This window comes from Doryrhamphus excisus, linkage group LG11 (assembly GCF_037039965.1).
Source record: "Doryrhamphus excisus strain RoL-2023G ecotype Guam linkage group LG11, RoL_Dexc_Guam_v1.1, whole genome shotgun sequence".
NCBI lineage: Eukaryota > Metazoa > Chordata > Actinopteri > Syngnathiformes > Syngnathidae > Doryrhamphus > Doryrhamphus excisus.
In genome coordinates this window covers 6,807,411-6,823,936 of record NC_136367.1, presented here as the reverse complement: position 1 = coordinate 6,823,936, position 16,526 = coordinate 6,807,411, and the positions used below count along the sequence as shown (strand labels likewise).

The window sequence follows — 16,526 nt, the reverse complement described above, 5'->3', positions numbered from 1 at the left end:
TCCGTGACGTAAAACGCGCCAACTTTGTCATGATAAGAATGGCTGATAACGTCAGCGCCAATTGTTGCACGTTAGCAATAATGCGTTTAATAGGGATGAGAAGAATCAAGCAGGTGACGCATCCATGACTTCAAGTCATGTGATCTACCTGCTGATGACTCAGCACTTTCCTCCATGAGCCAACATGCCAACCCTGATAGTGGCGAAGAGTTGCGGGACCGTTTGTTTATGGTCGGCGGTGACCTCGGGAGACCTCGTGTTGATGCTCCACGTTGTCATGGTGACGCAACCAGCGCAGTCGGCTGCTGCTGTGTTATTGTCGTCATAGCATTTACTGTGTGCTATGATATGCTGTGATGTCGGCATGCATACATTAAACTGATGTTGATATGATCATCAGTAAACAACAAAAAGCTGATTCCATGTGTGTGTGTGTGTGTGTGTATGTGTGTGTGGTCCAATCACAGGGCTGAGGTGAGATGACATCACCTCAGCCTTCAGTAGTAGTGACCTCACCCTGCATCATCATGAATGCCTAATAAGGGATTTAGCCTCCAGCCAATCAGCAGAGGCTCGTGCCCAGGAGTAACGAGGCCTGACGGCAGACAGCCAATCAGCTGTTAGCTCACAGATTACACCCGCCGGTGCTGACAGGCGGTCAATAATGCATGAGCCTTCACCGCCGTTACAGTAAACGTCCTACCGGCCGGGTGGCACACGCACGCATTCACGCGAGGGGGGGGATTACTAGAGAGGAGGGAATTAAACGGTGAGAAATAAGAGACGGCGGGATGATGTCAGCGCCGTGTGTTTGGACCTTCTGCCCGTAGCTGTGAGTCACCGCGCTGACAGCAACTTAACACCACAAGATGCTCTTCCATCTTCCATCCAACCAGGATGGAAATAGCAAATATAAAAGATGTGTTTTAGCTAGTTTGGCCATAAAAGAATAAATAACTTTGAGAGAAACACTTTGGATGCTCCACATGACAAGTGGAATCTGTCACAGCCACCTGGAACATTCCAAAGGTGAAGGGGCGTGGCTAACAGTGAGCTCTCCCTGTCCCTGAACAAACTTTGACCTCCATCATATAAAACCGCACAGGAGTTTATGATGACAACCACTGCATTTGTCTAAAACAGGGGTCTCAAACACGCGGCCAGCGGGCCAAATGTGGCCCGCAGGACACTAGTTTGAGGCCTCCGCCTTGATATGAAAGTTTAATGTTAGTGCGGCCCGCGCAAGTTTGATATGGATGCTGTATGGTATCATGTACCCAGAAAAAATTATTACGTTTGATTAATGTTCATGTTAAAGGTTAAATAACTGTTAATAGTTATCCTCCCTATCCGTGTGGAAGTGGTAAGTTTTTGGCTATTTAAGTTTAAAGAAAATAACTTGAAGGCTACCGTTTAGGTCGCTAGCTCTCTAGTTTGCGAGTTAGCATGTGTCTCAAGACCCTGCAGTTGCGCAATATGTTGTAAATAAAAAGAGTATAAATGTGACTATAGTTGTGTTTTGTCATGTCTACAGGGCTCTAATAATGCTTTGTTCATTTTAATCTGAAAAAAATCATTTGTCTACCCACCAACTATATGTGGTTTCTTACGTTTTTATTATTTGCCGTTTTATTTTTATTATATTTATTTATTACTGATTGATTTATTTTCTTTATTCTTGATTTGTTTATTTATTTTTCATCTTATTTTGTGCAGAAAAATAAAAATTAAGATATTTGAGAACAGTGGAATGTTTTATCAGAGCTTTTATTGTAGAAAATTGGAACCAAAGCACTGAAAAAGTTTGTATATTTTTCTGTTTTTATAAATGTGTTTTTTTTTTAGAAAAACCTGATGCGGCCCAGCCTTGCCCAGACCCTAGCTCCAGTGGCCCCCAGGTAAATTGAGTTTGAGACCCCTGGTCTAAAAGGTGTGGACATATGCAGTACTTCACATTTCCACAAATATTGGATGAGACTGTGTAGTTTCATGGAACCACACTAAGAACACCAACAATGCTACAATGTAGTGTAGACACAGCTTGAATCACCCCCAGAGTAAATTCACCCTCCATTCTAAATGCTTCAACACACAACCATTAAAGGCTAACAAGAGCGAGAGGACACCCCAAAGTGAAAATGGGCCAGATTTGGTGCCCAAAGAGGATTTCCCATCCTGGGAATGGGGAGGAAGTGTCATACACCGTCATCCTAGTTGCTGGAAGTTCAACAAGGCACCTGGTGGCAAACTATTCTAGACTAAGAAGAAAATTAGCTAATTCAATTGCAAATAATATACATATAACATAATAATATAATAATATTCAGACATTATTCCTATATTTCAACTTCATTCTCCTAACATTGAAATGCTTTCCGTGACCTAATGTGCCAACCGTCCATCCATTTTCTAAGCCGCCAATGCTAGCAGTGTTAGCAGGACCTACATCATTTAAACCCGCAACTTCTGGCAACATGGCCGCCATGTCATCATGACTGGCACGTGTTGGGAAGAAAACATTTCCTGAATAGAAAAAGTGTCAAATGGAATATTTGATGAGGTGACTGACAGACGACCACGTGCCCGCCGTTGTCATAGCTAAGCATTTAATTGATGATGACGTCATGTAAAGCGCAAATTGTGTGGAAATAAGGTGCAGGGGTTGTATTTTCCATCAAGTAAAAAAAAAAAGATTTCCACACAGACTGACTTTAATTAGGGCATATAACATATTTCCATTTTGTCACATGGATAGAACAAGCGTCTGCTTGTGACGTCACCCTGAGTCAGCATTTTCGCCATGCGTCGCCACACATACAATCTATTGACACAGCAGCGCCCCCCGATGTCAAAGCGCAGCCACACATTCTTATTATCGAATATTTGAGACCCAAAGGAAGTAAAAGAGAACCACCAAAAGGTGTTTTATGAGGCCACACATGGAACATGATGGACCTCTGCAACTTTCCCAGTCAGCTGACACAATTAGAACGAGAGCCGGACTAGATGACGTCAGCAGAAACCGTCTCGGGGAATGTTTGAGATGAAAAGTCAAAGGAGATAAAGTGAGATTTGACTCATCTAATTGATTAATAGGACTTGTGGGGATTTCTTTTCTACTTTCAAGCGTCATAAGGAGGAGGACGGGTTAGGCCAGTGAATGTGCGACGCCTGCTGGACAACAAGGAGAACGTCATGTTTAAATCCATCACCACCATGGCGTCTTGTTTGTTTTGTTTTATACATATGTATCTACTTTGGAGACGCATAAACTTGGATTTTCATTACTATTACTGTTCCACAAGTAAAAGAAATTAAAACGAAGAAAAGATAGCTTTAATGTATTTTAGAAAATCATATTTCACTATATAAAAAAAAAAAATCAGATCTGATTTGGAGAAAAACATGTTGTGGGGTGAGGAGCTGGTATGATTCAGATCCAAACCAGATTAGACAATTATCAGCAGTGTAAAGGTAACATGACAACTGCTGTTTAACATGTTTCACTTTATTAGCGCTGTTAAAAAGTGATTGATGTGGAGGTCTGTGCTCGTTAACAAGGATCAGATGATGTGATGTACGCGTGCACGTGGACGCGTGCATGTGGACGCGTACGTGACGTACGCATGCATGCATGTGCTTGTTCCAGTTGTTTTAACTGGCTTCATTGGTCTTCCTGCTTGTCCGTGTTGGGAATCGGTGTCCGGGAAAAGTCAACACGATGGCGGCTGAGCGTCCCACTTACCTCCCGCCTCTGCGTGTGGGGCAATAAAAACACACCGCCCGGTTCACTTTGCTCCCGTCCGAGTACAGCACAGGAATTGTAGTAAGAACAGTTTTCTTTCCGTCTACTTCTGCAACTCCTGCGGCGTGCTGAAGCTCTCGTAGACGTTGGCGGCAAACTCCTTCACGCGGTCGTTCATCAGCAGGTCCTGAAAGACAACGGCATCCGTCTTTGTCTACGTGGCTAAGGATGCTAAAGATGCTAAAGATGATAAACGCCATTCCTACCTGAACAAAGTGACCTGGCGTCTCGCTGCAGATGGTGTTGATCTGACCGTTGATGATGGGAATGATCTTTGCCAGCGGAAGACTGACAGCAGACAGACTGCAGACGCGTACACTTTAATGCACACTTGCATAATACACTGCTTAATGCAAACATACATACCGACTAAAGCGCTAGCTGCTCACCTGTCAGGGCCGCAGCTGGAGGCGGAGTCACCGGGGGGCAGGCGGAAGAACTCGGCCAGGTTGTCAAGGAGACGAGAGAAGCCCCGCTGCAGGCAGGCGTTTAAAACAACGCTGAAGTCTGGACTGGAGCCGCAATACAAGGAAGATGTTAGCGCGGAGAAAACACGGGATCTGGGTTGGGGGAGGGGCTCAACATGGCTGACCTGTCCAACATGTCTCTGGTCTCGTTTAACAGGCGGATGGTCAGGATGTCGTTCTCAGTCAGACCGCACGCCTGCGCAACACGCACGAGGTTAAAAGATGCCATTGTTATGTTCGGATGCATGCATGTGTGTGAGTGCTGACCTGGTCGGAGAGTGCGTTTTCGTCGTCTGCCATCATGTACCAAGACAGCGGTCGCTCAGAAGCGGCCTCCACCTCTGCTCGGATCCAACAGAACTGCTGCTCCAACTCCAACAGACTGAGACTTTGCTTCAAGGACACCCTGAACACAGCACAATGGGTTCAAGCTTCTAATGCCGTGGTGGCTTGGATGAAACGCAGCTTGGAGTAGAGGCATGGCTTTGGACTCTTTCAACCAATCAACAATCCGACATGCCTGAGCCCACTCCAGATTTCTTTTTTTGCATCTTAGTCACACTTAAATGTTTCGGATTAAAGAAATGTCAATATTAATCAATGACATACTTATTCTTAAATGGGGACCTATTGTGCTTTTTCCACTTTTCTGACCAAAAAATGTAGTTAGAATGTTGTATTCTAGTGTTGATCCATGCCAAAGTTTCAGATAATGAGGTTGGAGTGCCTACTCTTTCATCCAAAGTAAGTCAGGGGTCTCCAGCCAGTGGATCGTGAGCTGCCAGTAGCTACTAAACACTTGTCATATGACTTTGTGATTTTTTTTTACTATTTAAACTCTACACGACAACATTATTTCCCCTCATATTATTAAGTTCATTATTGTAAAATTGCGACTTCTCATACAGATTTTTCCTCTTAATTCATTCATTCATTTTCTACCACTTATCCTCACAAGGGTCGTGGGGGGTGCTGGAGCCTATCCCATCTGTCTTCGGGCAAGAGGCGGGGTACACCGTGGACTGGTGGCCAGCCAATCACAGGGCACATATAGACAAACAACCATTCACACTCACATTCATAACTATGGACAATTTGGAGTGGCCAATTAACCTAGCATGTTTTTGGAATGTGGGAGGAAACCGGAGTACCCGGAGAAAACCCACGCATGCACGGGGAGAACATGCAAACTCCACACAGAGTTGGCCGAGGGTGGAATTGAACCCGAGTCTATATTTACATTCATTCATTCATTTTCTACCGCTTTTCCTCATGAGGGTCGTGGGGGGTGCTGGAGCCTATCCCAGCTGTCTTTTGGCGAGAGGTGGGGTACACCCTGGACTGGTGGCCAGCCAATCACAGGGCACATATAGACAAACAACCATTCACACTCACATTCATACCTATGGACAATTTGGAGTGGCCAATTAACCTAGCATGTTTTTGGAATGTGGGAAGAAACCGGAGTACCCGGAGAAAACCCACGCATGCATGGGGAGAACACGCAAACTCCACACAGAGATGGCCGAGGGTAGAATTGAACCCGGGTCTATATTTACATTCAATCTCGTAAAATTATTATTTTACCCCATTTCAACTTTCGTCTTGTAAATAGTCTCCTTGTAATCACGACTTTATGCTCGAAATCTTTTCACTTTCCTCCCATCTTATAGAGTTGTCATAGCAGTAAGTGGTTACGAGTTTTTGTTCCTACCCTTCCAGAGAGTTCTGCACAGCTTTCTTGACTACGGTTATCAGCTGCGTCAAGCCTGAGAAGGCAGAGAGACATCACTCAAAAATAAGTGAGAAACAAGAAAGCTTATCAAGGTGGCCGTGTCATACCGTCTCCAAGGAGATGTTGGATGCTGGACAAGTACTGCTGCTGGACTTCCGCAGGAGCCTGAGGAGACTGACAAGCACAGACACAAACACATTCATGCACCAGCGGTGCTTCCAGGAGGCTCCGAGCACGCTTCTCACCGACGGGGGCTTGCCCACAGAGTTGTCCAGGTACAGGTAACCTCCGATGATGTTGAGCTGGACCCTCAGCAGAACCACCAGCATGCAGGTGCTGTACACGGCCACGATGGTGCGGGTGAAGCCTGCGCAAGATGAAGACGCAGCCATCAGGGACGTGAAGACAGAACATGAGATGGGAGAACAGGAAACTCACTCATGATTTTTAAGTCTTCCCAGATCTCCACTTTATTGGACGGTCTGTGAGGGAGACACAGGACACGTGGACATTTCTACTGTGTCTCCATCGCCGTCAATTGTTTGCAAGACCGTGTTCCATCACTGAGATGGAACCAGAGGAACTCACCTGGTCTTCAGGATGGATGTGAGACTTTCAGAGTTGAGCTGGTTGATGATGGCTTCTCTCAGAGGAGGCAACATGGAAACGACTGTAACACATCAGTGACCACGTCTATTTTCATTACTTTCACAATTAAACATGGACCACCGTGACAACAGGTGGAGGCCTCACCCGTCATGTTGCATGTCCTCTGGTTGCTCTCAAAGTGGAACTGACGTCTGGCTAGAGCGATGTACTCGGTTGCCTCCTTCTCTTGGAGCTCTCGGATCTTTGCCTGGGCATATTTACCCAGGAAGTACACACCTGGTAAAGGAAGAAAATAGTGGAAGTTAGCTTTAATTGGCAACTTCAAAGTAATATTTCTTACAATTATCAGCTACTTCATGATAAAAAAACAATACTGTACAGGAGTTATAATGTTATAATCTGTCTATGTTATAAACCATGCTATCCAGTAGTTCTTACAACCACTGTACTTTACCAAAGTTCATTCGATTTTTAGACAATTTAAAGATCTCGATAACATGGTCTACATTTAGTTCAGGAAAAACACACTGTTATAGGCTACACTCTACAACAACAAACACTATTTGGATGTATTTTTCAAACCGCAATTAGGAGGCAATGAAACCACAAAATAATGTGAACTTATTCCATAGTCTACTAGCATCAGCAGACAAGCTAACAGCTACCTCCAACTACAGCTCCGGTTACAATAAATTTCCTTTTGTGACGCTTCACAAAATTCCAGACAGACGAGAACATCCTCGGACAGCGAGGAATGTATCAGCGGAAAAAAATTAGTCCGTACATTTATCTTTGAGCCAAGTTTGTCACAAACATGTCTGCTCAATAGTTTGAAGTCATTAGCTAATCCCTGCCACCGTGCTAGCTGTCAAAAGCATGTCACTCAAGACCAGCAATATGTACAGCAAGGGTTCCGGTAGGCATTTTCAAAACAAAAGCCACAAACCCACCACTAAATAAATCAGAATTCATTGTGTGGTGAATGTTTGGATTTAAATACTACACGGCAACAAAATGTAAATGCATTGTACAACATGAAGAACATCCATCCATCCATTTTCTGAACTACATTGTCAGCGCAAGGGCAGCGGGGGCCTATCGCGAGGGGAACATCCGGTTAGATAACCGGATACAGGTCCGTCGGATATTATCTTCCCCTACAATTACAGATTAGAACTAGCATAACGAGTAATATATTAGCGACTTTCACATTTTTACATTAAACTTTACGAATACTATGCGGTTGATTAGTCTCCTGTAGCGAGGTTGCCATGGACACAGACGACGACCGTAAAGCTTTTTTTCGTCCGACTGACGAGGACATTAAAAAGTGGATGGGGAGTGCTTTTGAGATGGTCAGGCATGACTTAAATCTGCTAAATGTAGTTTATACATTAAGCTAAATAATCAAGACTGCATTGACTTTGGTTGTATGGCGAGCGTTATGTAGTGAATGTATTTGTGATGTTTGTGTGCAGGCTAAGGAGGCCCTGGACAATGGAGAAGTTCCAGTTGGATGTTTGATGGTCTACAAGGATGAAGTGGTGGGGAAGGGAAGGAACGAGGTCAACGAGACCAAAAACGTAAGAGGAGAAATAAGTCTAAACCCACCCCATCCAAGCTCTTTGTGACTAATAAGTGTGTTTAGGCAACTCGCCATGCAGAGATGGTGGCCCTGGATCAGGTGCTGGACTGGTGTGGCCATAAGAACCAGAACATGAGGAGTGTGTGTGAGCAGACCGTGTTGTACGTCACCGTGGAGCCGTGCATCATGTGTGCTGCTGCTCTACGTCTCATGAGTATGCTTGTGGATCATTCCTGATGCTCCCAGACACCTGCACAGCGCCATCAGTCTTCTTTGACCCTCCTGCAGACGTTCCCATGGTGGTGTATGGCTGCAGGAACGAGCGCTTTGGAGGCTGCGCTTCAGTCCTGGATATCTCCTCTGCAGACCTGCCTCAGACTGGAACATCCTTCATGGTGTGTGTGTGTGTGTGTGTCTCACATCTCTAATTCAAGTTTATACCCACATGTGTGAACAGTGTGTTGCAGGCCACAGAGCAGAAGAAGCTGTGGAGATGTTGAAGATGTTCTACAAGCAGCAGAACCCAAATGGTGATGGCAGAACACCTCCACACTTTTGTACTTGTGTGTATAACGCCACCAACATTTTGAGGTAATGTATTTTCTTTTGTCTGTTTCAGCCCCTAATCCCAAAACCAGAAAGGAGTGAGCCGGATTTTAATGTAAATATCTTTTTCTCCATGTGTGGACATATGGAGAAGCTGACTGCACACTGACGTGGTCATTCATGGAGCTTCCAGCAGGGGGAGCTGCAGATGAGCGTTTTTCTTTTGTTGAAAATATTCCTTCTCGAGCATCTTGATGAAATGTAATGATAGTAATATAATATGAAATATTTGATAGACGTTGTTTTGATGGACATTTATTGAAATATTTTTTTAATGTCATGAACATGTATGTGACATTTGGACACCCAACAAAAGGCTGAGGTGAAATGCCCCTCTGCTCACAGCAGGAAAATGTTAATTTATGCAGAGCGGAATATTGGAGTGTTTGAATATGTCACCTCAGAGCGGAGGTGGAGACGTGCCAATGAACACATACACACAAGCTGCAAAGTGCTAATTAACAGTGTTGATTTCAGAATGTAAGATGCACACCGCGTAAAGGCGAGAGAACAGGAAAGTAAAGCAGCTAACTGAGTACAGACAGGAAGGATCCAAAGACCGCGGCTGACTTCAACTTAACACAAAGCAACTTTATTTACCAGTGTATTGTTCCAAGAAAGTTAATGTTGACCCGTTTGGTAAAAGCCTCCATAAATATCAAAAGCTGACCAGTTGTGATCAGATAAATATTGTTAATGTGCAGAGTTCATCATCATGTTTGTTTCCTTGTCATTCCTTGTGTTGTCACTTTAAACAAAGTTTGTAACATTCAAGTCTGTGCAGCATCACATGAGGAATAATCACAAGAATACTAGTAGAAGCAATAATGACATTTGAAAATCCCTCATCCAGGTCAATAATGTGACGTATGACTCAATGTGGTTTGTCGCAAATTTGACCTTCTTACTAGTGAACTTTGACCTAAGACCTTCCCTGAAGTTGAGTAAAACCAAGAAGGTATCTGGTAAAGAAGCGAGTGCCACAGACAAAGGCTGTGTCTCAAATGGAAACGAGTGTACCGTGTAGACTGCATACCTAGTTCACATTTTAGTGTGAATTGAAACCAGTCCAGTTAGTCCCTCCCCTTGCGTTACCCAGACAAGATGGCGACTACTGAGGGTGCCAAGGGTCTATCGCTGCAATTTGAGTATTTTGAGTGCACCATCTGTGTCCTGACAATCAGGGAGGAGTGCTGCCAGAAATTCGGGGACTTGTGAAAAAAAATTAAATCACATAGGGTCCCTCCTACTTTTGAACTTTCCCCCTCATACTGCATTTTGCGTACTTAAGTGTGAATGCATTTATGCACTGAAAAGACTAAGTGTTAAGTACACAATTGTACATGTATGCACTCAAGACAAACCAAAGCATTCCGATGGCCACTTCCCATCAGTGTGCAATGACAGTCATGGATTCGGGACAGCAAATCTCACACTCAGGAACTACGTCCACAGTGTACACTGTGTACACAGTATACTTACCCAAGGGTACTGATGGAAGTATTCCATTTGAGACATGTCTATTGCACGTTAAGAAGAGAAAAGGCAAATGTCCGCCACCATTTAGTTTGTTGACATGTCCCTCACGTTTGTGGAAAAAGGTGAAAGGTAACAGCATCTTGCAAATCCACAGAGGGTGTCCTTGTGCTGTCCAGGTGGGCGGGGCTTGACCCGTCCCCACATGTGCTGCAGAGCCCTACTGCGATGCCCACCCGCACTCCAGAAGGTTCACTCACCTTTGACCTTTTCTGGGAGGGAAAGAAGTAGGTTTTAGGGGGACTTCCCGTCCATGCAGGCGTGTGAGTGTGCGTACCCGTGTGCGGCTGGGACCAGACGTAGCTGTTGAGGATCTCTCCGAGGACGTAGAAGACGCAAATAACGGCAGTGAGGACACTGAAGAAGAGGACGCGGGCCAGCGGCGTGATGTGCTCCAAGACAGGGTAGACCCAAACGCCCGTCACATGGTGGACCCAGCAAGTCCTGCACGGGAACCACGGCTTCAGCAGAACTGGCAGAGCGCATGCAAAGGAACATTCGACATGTGAAGCGATGGTCCTACCAGAGGATGTAGCCCACGCCGAAGCAGCCCACGGCCGCAAGACCACATGACCTGCCCGGGTAGCGATGGTGGGTGGTCCGCATCTCGATGATGATGAAGGGCAGCACTGTAGTATGCTGGAGGAGCAAAAGGTTGGCCAATAAGTGAAGGTTGAGATGATTGAGATTAAATGCTAGCTTTCCCTGACATCATTATACTGTACACCCCCATCGCCCCCCACGCAGCACACTTTCAGCACGTGTGGACTTCCAGATCTTTCTGCCCGTTGCCCCTCCCTCACCTTCATCACCACTCCCCCTGCCTGCCCCCCCACTTGAGGTCTGCGGCTTGGCCCAGGCAGCCATGTTTTTGTCTCTCTTTTTTGCCGTTTTACAGAATGTGCTGCGGGTTAATAATAAAAAAAAAAACAGCCGTGGCCCACAAAGTGAGCCCAGGCTGCAGTTTGGACACCCCTGCCATGCACACTCTACTCTCCACTTTTTATCAGCTCCTCTTGTTGGCTTTCTGCCATGTTTACTTATTTCATCGACGTGTTGCAGCTTGTCGCTCTGCATTTTGCAGGTGTGGATCCATTGTGTTAGCAACGTACGTTATGATTGGCTGATTCATCTGAACGTTTCTATATATATGTATGTAATGAAACAAAAGGTAAAGAAAGTCAAATAAAGTGGACTTCATTGTTTCTGCATGTGACCCCTGGTGGAAGTCTGGATACCCGACCTAACCATTCGGTCTGGAATGAGGTTGCTTTAACGAGCGCTGACATCATCTCACGCCCGGCAGTGAGGACATTTCGCTCCTTTCAAGGATTAACAAGACAAAAGGTGCCGAAAAAATTAAGCACAACGGTTCAAACAGTTTTTTTCCATGTTGAAGTATTGCGTTCCTCTCTGTGACATCACGCAGCCCATCCTTCCTCCAATGGGAATAATCAGGTGGTTGCCACGGCAGCCAGTACAAACACTCAACATCAATACCATGGAATATTTACACACGCTTGCAGGTTGGCGGTGTTCTGATTGTTTTGGTCCTTGGCGAGAGCGCCATAGCAACCACTTGTTGCATCACCTCTGGAGAGCAGGCAGGCACACACGCACGTGCACATTAAGATTAAGATATGCCTTTATTCGTCCCTCAGTGAGGAAACATGCACAGGCTGTCTGCCCTCAGTGTTCTGCTAACAGGAAGTCAGCAGACTGAAGCTTTCTGCAGCTTTTTGATGCGCAGTTGGGGGTGTTGTGTAAACATCAGCGTGTGTATGTCTGCCGGTGGCGTCAGTAGGTGGCGCTGGTCTAGTCATATAGCTTTGGGAAAGCAGGGGTTTTATTGGCAGGTCTGTTGCCCCCAGCAACGGAGGCACTCACCATGCCATGGTTGAGCCACTGAGGGACGAAGTTGTCGAGTAGCTTGGGGTAGATTAGTTCTCGGTCGTACAGGTAGAGACTCCAGAAGGTGAACACCACAAACTGAAGGCACAGATTGGGACCAAAAGACAGAAGATAAAGAAGATGACAATAAAAACAATTCACAAGAGATCCTTTCCCAAGCTGTTCTGTTCTGTGTGTTTGTGTGCATCCATGAGCTCACCGCTCCAACGGGAAACGCCAGGACGGCCATCAACCAATCCCTGAGGCCAATCAGCTTCCTTAACTGCCTCTCCTGCTCACCGTTATCTCCTCCTTTCGTCAACAAACTGGAGATGTCAATCAGCACACACAAGGAGAAAAACACCGCCTGGATCACCTGCACAAGCAAAATATTGCAGACAGCCGTCAGCATCATACAAGCACAATAACAAACATTCGACTGTACATGCAGAAGCGATAGCTTTGCTATCATTATTCTGGGATGGGATGCAGGGGATGCAGGGGATGCACTTGCCTACTCCCACTGGGAGTGTCACATGTCTTGCAAAGGCTGCAATGTTCCAGCCGCATCCACAGATGAAGTGTGTTATCAAATCCTGGAATAGCAATAGGTGTATGTCCTATGTGAAGCTTGCCCGCTACACAAATGATGAATTTCAGTGAGCGTTCAGAGCGTGAGGAGTTACTCCATCCTTCAACGCAAACGATCCATACAGTTCGGAAGCAAGCGGATCTGCAGCACAAACACTCCATACAGTTCTGAAGCAAGCGGATCTGCAGCACAAACACTGACTGGCCACTTCATTAGGTGCACAATGTAATGAGATCAAGGTTGATGCAAGAGTTACACTGTTGGATCTCATTAGATTGTGCAAGTGTACCAAAGGTGGATTTTATGTTGTTGAAATATGTGAAGGCTCCAGACGTCCCAAGTGTGTTGTGCGCCTCAGGGCCTGTTAAACGATCATTAACACATCATCAAGAACAAGGAGCTCATGTAGCAAATATGGCACTAAAAGAAAAATGTGTGAAAAGTAACTTCAGAAAATCTCTGCGCCACTGTCAGCATTAAGTCATGGAAGGCGGTGAAGATCGAAAACAATAGTTTTGTTGATGTGTTGTCTTTGTGCTGATTGTGTTTGCTGTCCCGTGAATGCACACTCTTGTCCATCTAATAGGGCGTGTTGATTGCAAAATCTAATTGTACAACATTTGTAAATTGTACATTTATCTAATTTAATGTTGACACCTACTACTGTTCCACTGACTAGCTATAGCATACAGTATATAGAGCTAGCTATAGCATACAGTATATTGAACTAGTTATAGCATACAGTATATGGAGCTAGCTATAGCATACAGTATATGGAGCTAGCTATAGCATACAGTATATGGAGCTAGCTATAGCATACAGTATATGGAGCTAGCTATAGCATACAGTATATGGCGCTAGCTATAGCATACAGTATATGGATCACAGTGATGCACGAGGGAGAAGACGAAGCGGGACTGACATGCTAAGCTAGCTAACGCTTTCTGTGGGGTCAGAGCCGAGTGGGCGGCGCGTTGGTGACATTCTGCCCCACAACACCTGCTGGGGTTCGGCTGACCAGCACCCCCAACGCGGTCTAAGGTACCTACGAAAAAGCTCCTTTGGCCATTTGCGAACAAGGCGAAGAAGTAAGGGAGACACAAACATAACTTTCATCGACTAAAACGGAACAAAGTAAAGGATTACAAGATAGCCACATTAAGCTATCGCATCGCCTTTTGTCGTCTGAGCCGAGCCTCACCAGGTCGATGAAGGTCAGAAACTTCCAGCTGCCTCCATAGGTTTGGTGAGCCGGCATGTCCAGAGCCTTGTAGTGGCAGAGGATGGAGAAGTAGGACAGAAGGATGGCGATACGAAGAACCTGAGAGGGAATGAGCGCCATGATGTTCCCCTTTTAGCCCTCAATTTCAGCTGCTTTTGTCGTTTTTCTGCTGCTCTCTGTGTCTGATTCTGCTTTTTTACACAAAGAGGACTACGTCGGATGACTGTCTCCTTGCTTGTCTTTGACGATCCCGTGCCCCACCCTGTCTCCTGCCCCCCTGTGTGCCGGTTGTAATGACGAGCCGTGCGTTCTAGCTGAATTGAGCCACCTAGCACCACTGCGCATGCGTAAACAAGGAGCCCTGTTTGATGTTCTTTTATCTTCCGTGTTGTGACGACGATGACGATGATGATGATGGGGCTGATCATGCTGGTGGGGGAGCTCCTCTCTACAAATAGTACTAATCATTAAGAATACACATACATAAACATTAAGCTATCTATCAGCAGCCGTTTAGCTACCCCCAAAACATTGTCTAAAATCAGCACAGTTCTTGCTTTGGAGTGGCCAATTGTTAACTGGCCCCTGTCAGTCCATTAGAGTTGAAATGTGTGTGGGTCCAAATGTTGACATTTGTGGACACGGTGGGGCGGAACCAAAACCCGAGACTTCCAGGGGCTCATCCGACACAGCAGGCTGTAACTTCCCTCGGGAAGTCAAATGGAAGCCATATTGCAGTCGACAGAAGAGAAGAAGAAGAGAACAGCGTCCTCGGAGACAGAAACCTCCGGGACACTTCTTCACCAAATAACATTTCTATTTCATTAAAGTGGCTTATTTGACCAGCAATGATGTCATAATGCTATTGTGCGCGCGTATAATGACAACAAAGAGCACGGAGATTCGAGCCTCTCATAGAGAAGGAGAGGAACTGAGACTTCAAAACAACTTTATTTAAAAACACAGTGAAGGGGAGAGATGGTGAAGTCGATTATTTGGGGTTTGGAAGCCTTTAGTGGAAAACATACCACAGTGATTGGACTGGACGTTCTCCTAAAATAACAGAGAATCCTGGGAGAAGCTGGATGTGATTTGTGTGCAAGTCTGGAAGTTTCCCATTGTGGAAATAAGTCTGCCCTACCAGGAAGTCAATTTCTCTCTCTCTCTCTCTCTCTCACTCTCTCCTCTCTCTCTCTCTCTCTCTCTCTCTCTCTCTCTCTCTCTCTCTCTCTCTCTCTCTCTCTCTCTCTCTCTCTCTCTCTCTCTCTCTCTCTCTCTCTCTCTCTCTCTCTCTCTCTCTCTCTCTCTCTCTCTCTCTCTCTCTCTCTCTCTCTCTCTCTCTCTCTCTCTCTCTCTCTCTCTCTCTCTCTCTCTCTCTCTCTCTCTCTCTCTCTCTCTCTCTCTCTCTCTCTCTCTCTCTCTCTCTCTCTCTCTCTCTCTCTCTCTCTCTCTCTCTCTCTCTCTCTCTCTCTCTCTCTCTCTCTCTCTCACACACACACACACACACACACACACACACACACACACAGTCTCCTCGCTCTCTCCCCAAAATGTTCCAGAGTGGAAAGTCCTCCAGAAAGGATGTATGCAATCAGGATTTAAGTAAATAATTTGTTTAATTGTATTATCCTTTACCACGAACAGGGCGTATTCAAATAAACAGCAGGTTTATTAAGTACTAAACCTATAAATATTGTAGCTTACCCTATTAAAAAGACACACTGTTCCACTAAAGCAGAGACCATTAGGCAACATAGGCGGACACTAAGCTCAGTGGCCTCCAGGGGGCGCCAAAATACCAGGAACAAAAATCACCGTCACTACAATTACATTAAAGCTAGTTATTACAATGCAGTCATAAAACGTTCACTCTGACTCACGGCCAGTTTATATTACAGTTCTACAGAAGTCTTTGTGTAGTTTTACATATACAGATGTTTAATATACCTTTTGCAACGTTATTTTAATTCGCTTTATATATTTTACAGCTGTGTAAATGTAGCTTATACAGAGATTATTGTGTGAGGTTGCAAGGCCACTGGCCTGTAAGGGGTGCTGTTTATCCCCATACCGCGTTTACTGTGTTGCCTCATTGAAGATGTCCTTTTTTATGTGACAGGTAGTTTGACCTTTAGCCTCCAGATGTTATGTAACAGCCACGCCACACCTTGTTGCATTGGTGCGTGTGTGGTTTATGCAAGGCAAGTGCAAAGACACAGTGAGAGGGATTAGTGCATGGAAAGACATTATGTAATGTGTGAATGTGTAAGTATGTTAACCAAGGAAACCGGCCCACTGGTAATCTGTGGGAAATTGCAGAAGGTGTGGTAGGAAGGGGAGCAGTCTTTGTAGTCTCTGTGTGTGTGTGTGACTAAGCATTATTAATCAGTTAGCTGTCACAGCAGAGCTTCGTCTTGCATGGCATTGCGTTCAGGGACAGGAGCCTCGGGCGAGCGGCTGTGTGTGCACTTGTTCCTTA

The 16,526-nt window shown here is 45.3% G+C and overlaps 3 protein-coding genes across 7 annotated transcripts; 1 reads left to right on the top strand and 2 right to left on the bottom strand.

Annotated features, from left to right (window-relative positions):
• Positions 1 to 2,605: 2,605 nt before the first annotated feature.
• On the bottom strand, positions 2,606 to 7,539 carry pex3 (peroxisomal biogenesis factor 3). 3 transcript variants are annotated; one of them, XM_078794609.1, is made up of 12 exons: positions 7,282 to 7,539; positions 6,761 to 6,892; positions 6,596 to 6,677; positions 6,446 to 6,489; positions 6,253 to 6,374; positions 6,115 to 6,181; positions 5,987 to 6,041; positions 4,540 to 4,678; positions 4,398 to 4,468; positions 4,195 to 4,317; positions 4,012 to 4,123; positions 2,606 to 3,932 (listed from the first exon to the last, which is right to left on the bottom strand). In XM_078794609.1, exons 1-12 carry the CDS (start codon positions 7,352 to 7,354, stop codon positions 3,849 to 3,851), a joined length of 1,104 nt encoding a protein of 367 aa, XP_078650735.1. In that variant the 5' UTR covers positions 7,355 to 7,539; the 3' UTR covers positions 2,606 to 3,848. The 3 variants fall into 3 exon arrangements, with proteins under 3 accessions (XP_078650735.1, XP_057937992.2, XP_078650736.1); XM_058082009.2 differs by having other exon boundaries at positions 4,012 to 4,108; positions 7,282 to 7,531; XM_078794610.1 differs by having other exon boundaries at positions 7,401 to 7,519.
• Positions 7,540 to 7,729: 190 nt separating this feature from the next.
• adat2 (adenosine deaminase tRNA specific 2) lies at positions 7,730 to 10,037 on the top strand. 3 transcript variants are annotated; one of them, XM_078794608.1, is made up of 6 exons: positions 7,730 to 7,971; positions 8,095 to 8,199; positions 8,265 to 8,346; positions 8,448 to 8,596; positions 8,659 to 8,731; positions 8,821 to 10,037. In XM_078794608.1, the coding sequence occupies exons 1-6, from the start codon at positions 7,888 to 7,890 to the stop codon at positions 8,847 to 8,849; spliced, it is 522 nt and encodes a 173-aa protein (XP_078650734.1). In that variant the 5' UTR covers positions 7,730 to 7,887; the 3' UTR covers positions 8,850 to 10,037. The 3 variants fall into 3 exon arrangements, with proteins under 3 accessions (XP_078650734.1, XP_057938026.2, XP_057938021.2); XM_058082043.2 differs by having other exon boundaries at positions 8,265 to 8,415; positions 8,490 to 8,596; positions 8,669 to 8,731; XM_058082038.2 differs by having other exon boundaries at positions 7,731 to 7,971; positions 8,265 to 8,415; positions 8,490 to 8,596.
• aig1 (androgen-induced 1 (H. sapiens)) lies at positions 9,378 to 14,360 on the bottom strand. Its single transcript, XM_058082031.2, has 6 exons — positions 14,027 to 14,360; positions 12,454 to 12,609; positions 12,231 to 12,332; positions 10,867 to 10,982; positions 10,621 to 10,787; positions 9,378 to 10,555 (listed from the first exon to the last, which is right to left on the bottom strand). Exons 1-6 carry the CDS (start codon positions 14,165 to 14,167, stop codon positions 10,536 to 10,538), a joined length of 702 nt encoding a protein of 233 aa, XP_057938014.1. The 5' UTR covers positions 14,168 to 14,360; the 3' UTR covers positions 9,378 to 10,535.
• Between the last annotated feature and the right edge of the window lie 2,166 nt (positions 14,361 to 16,526).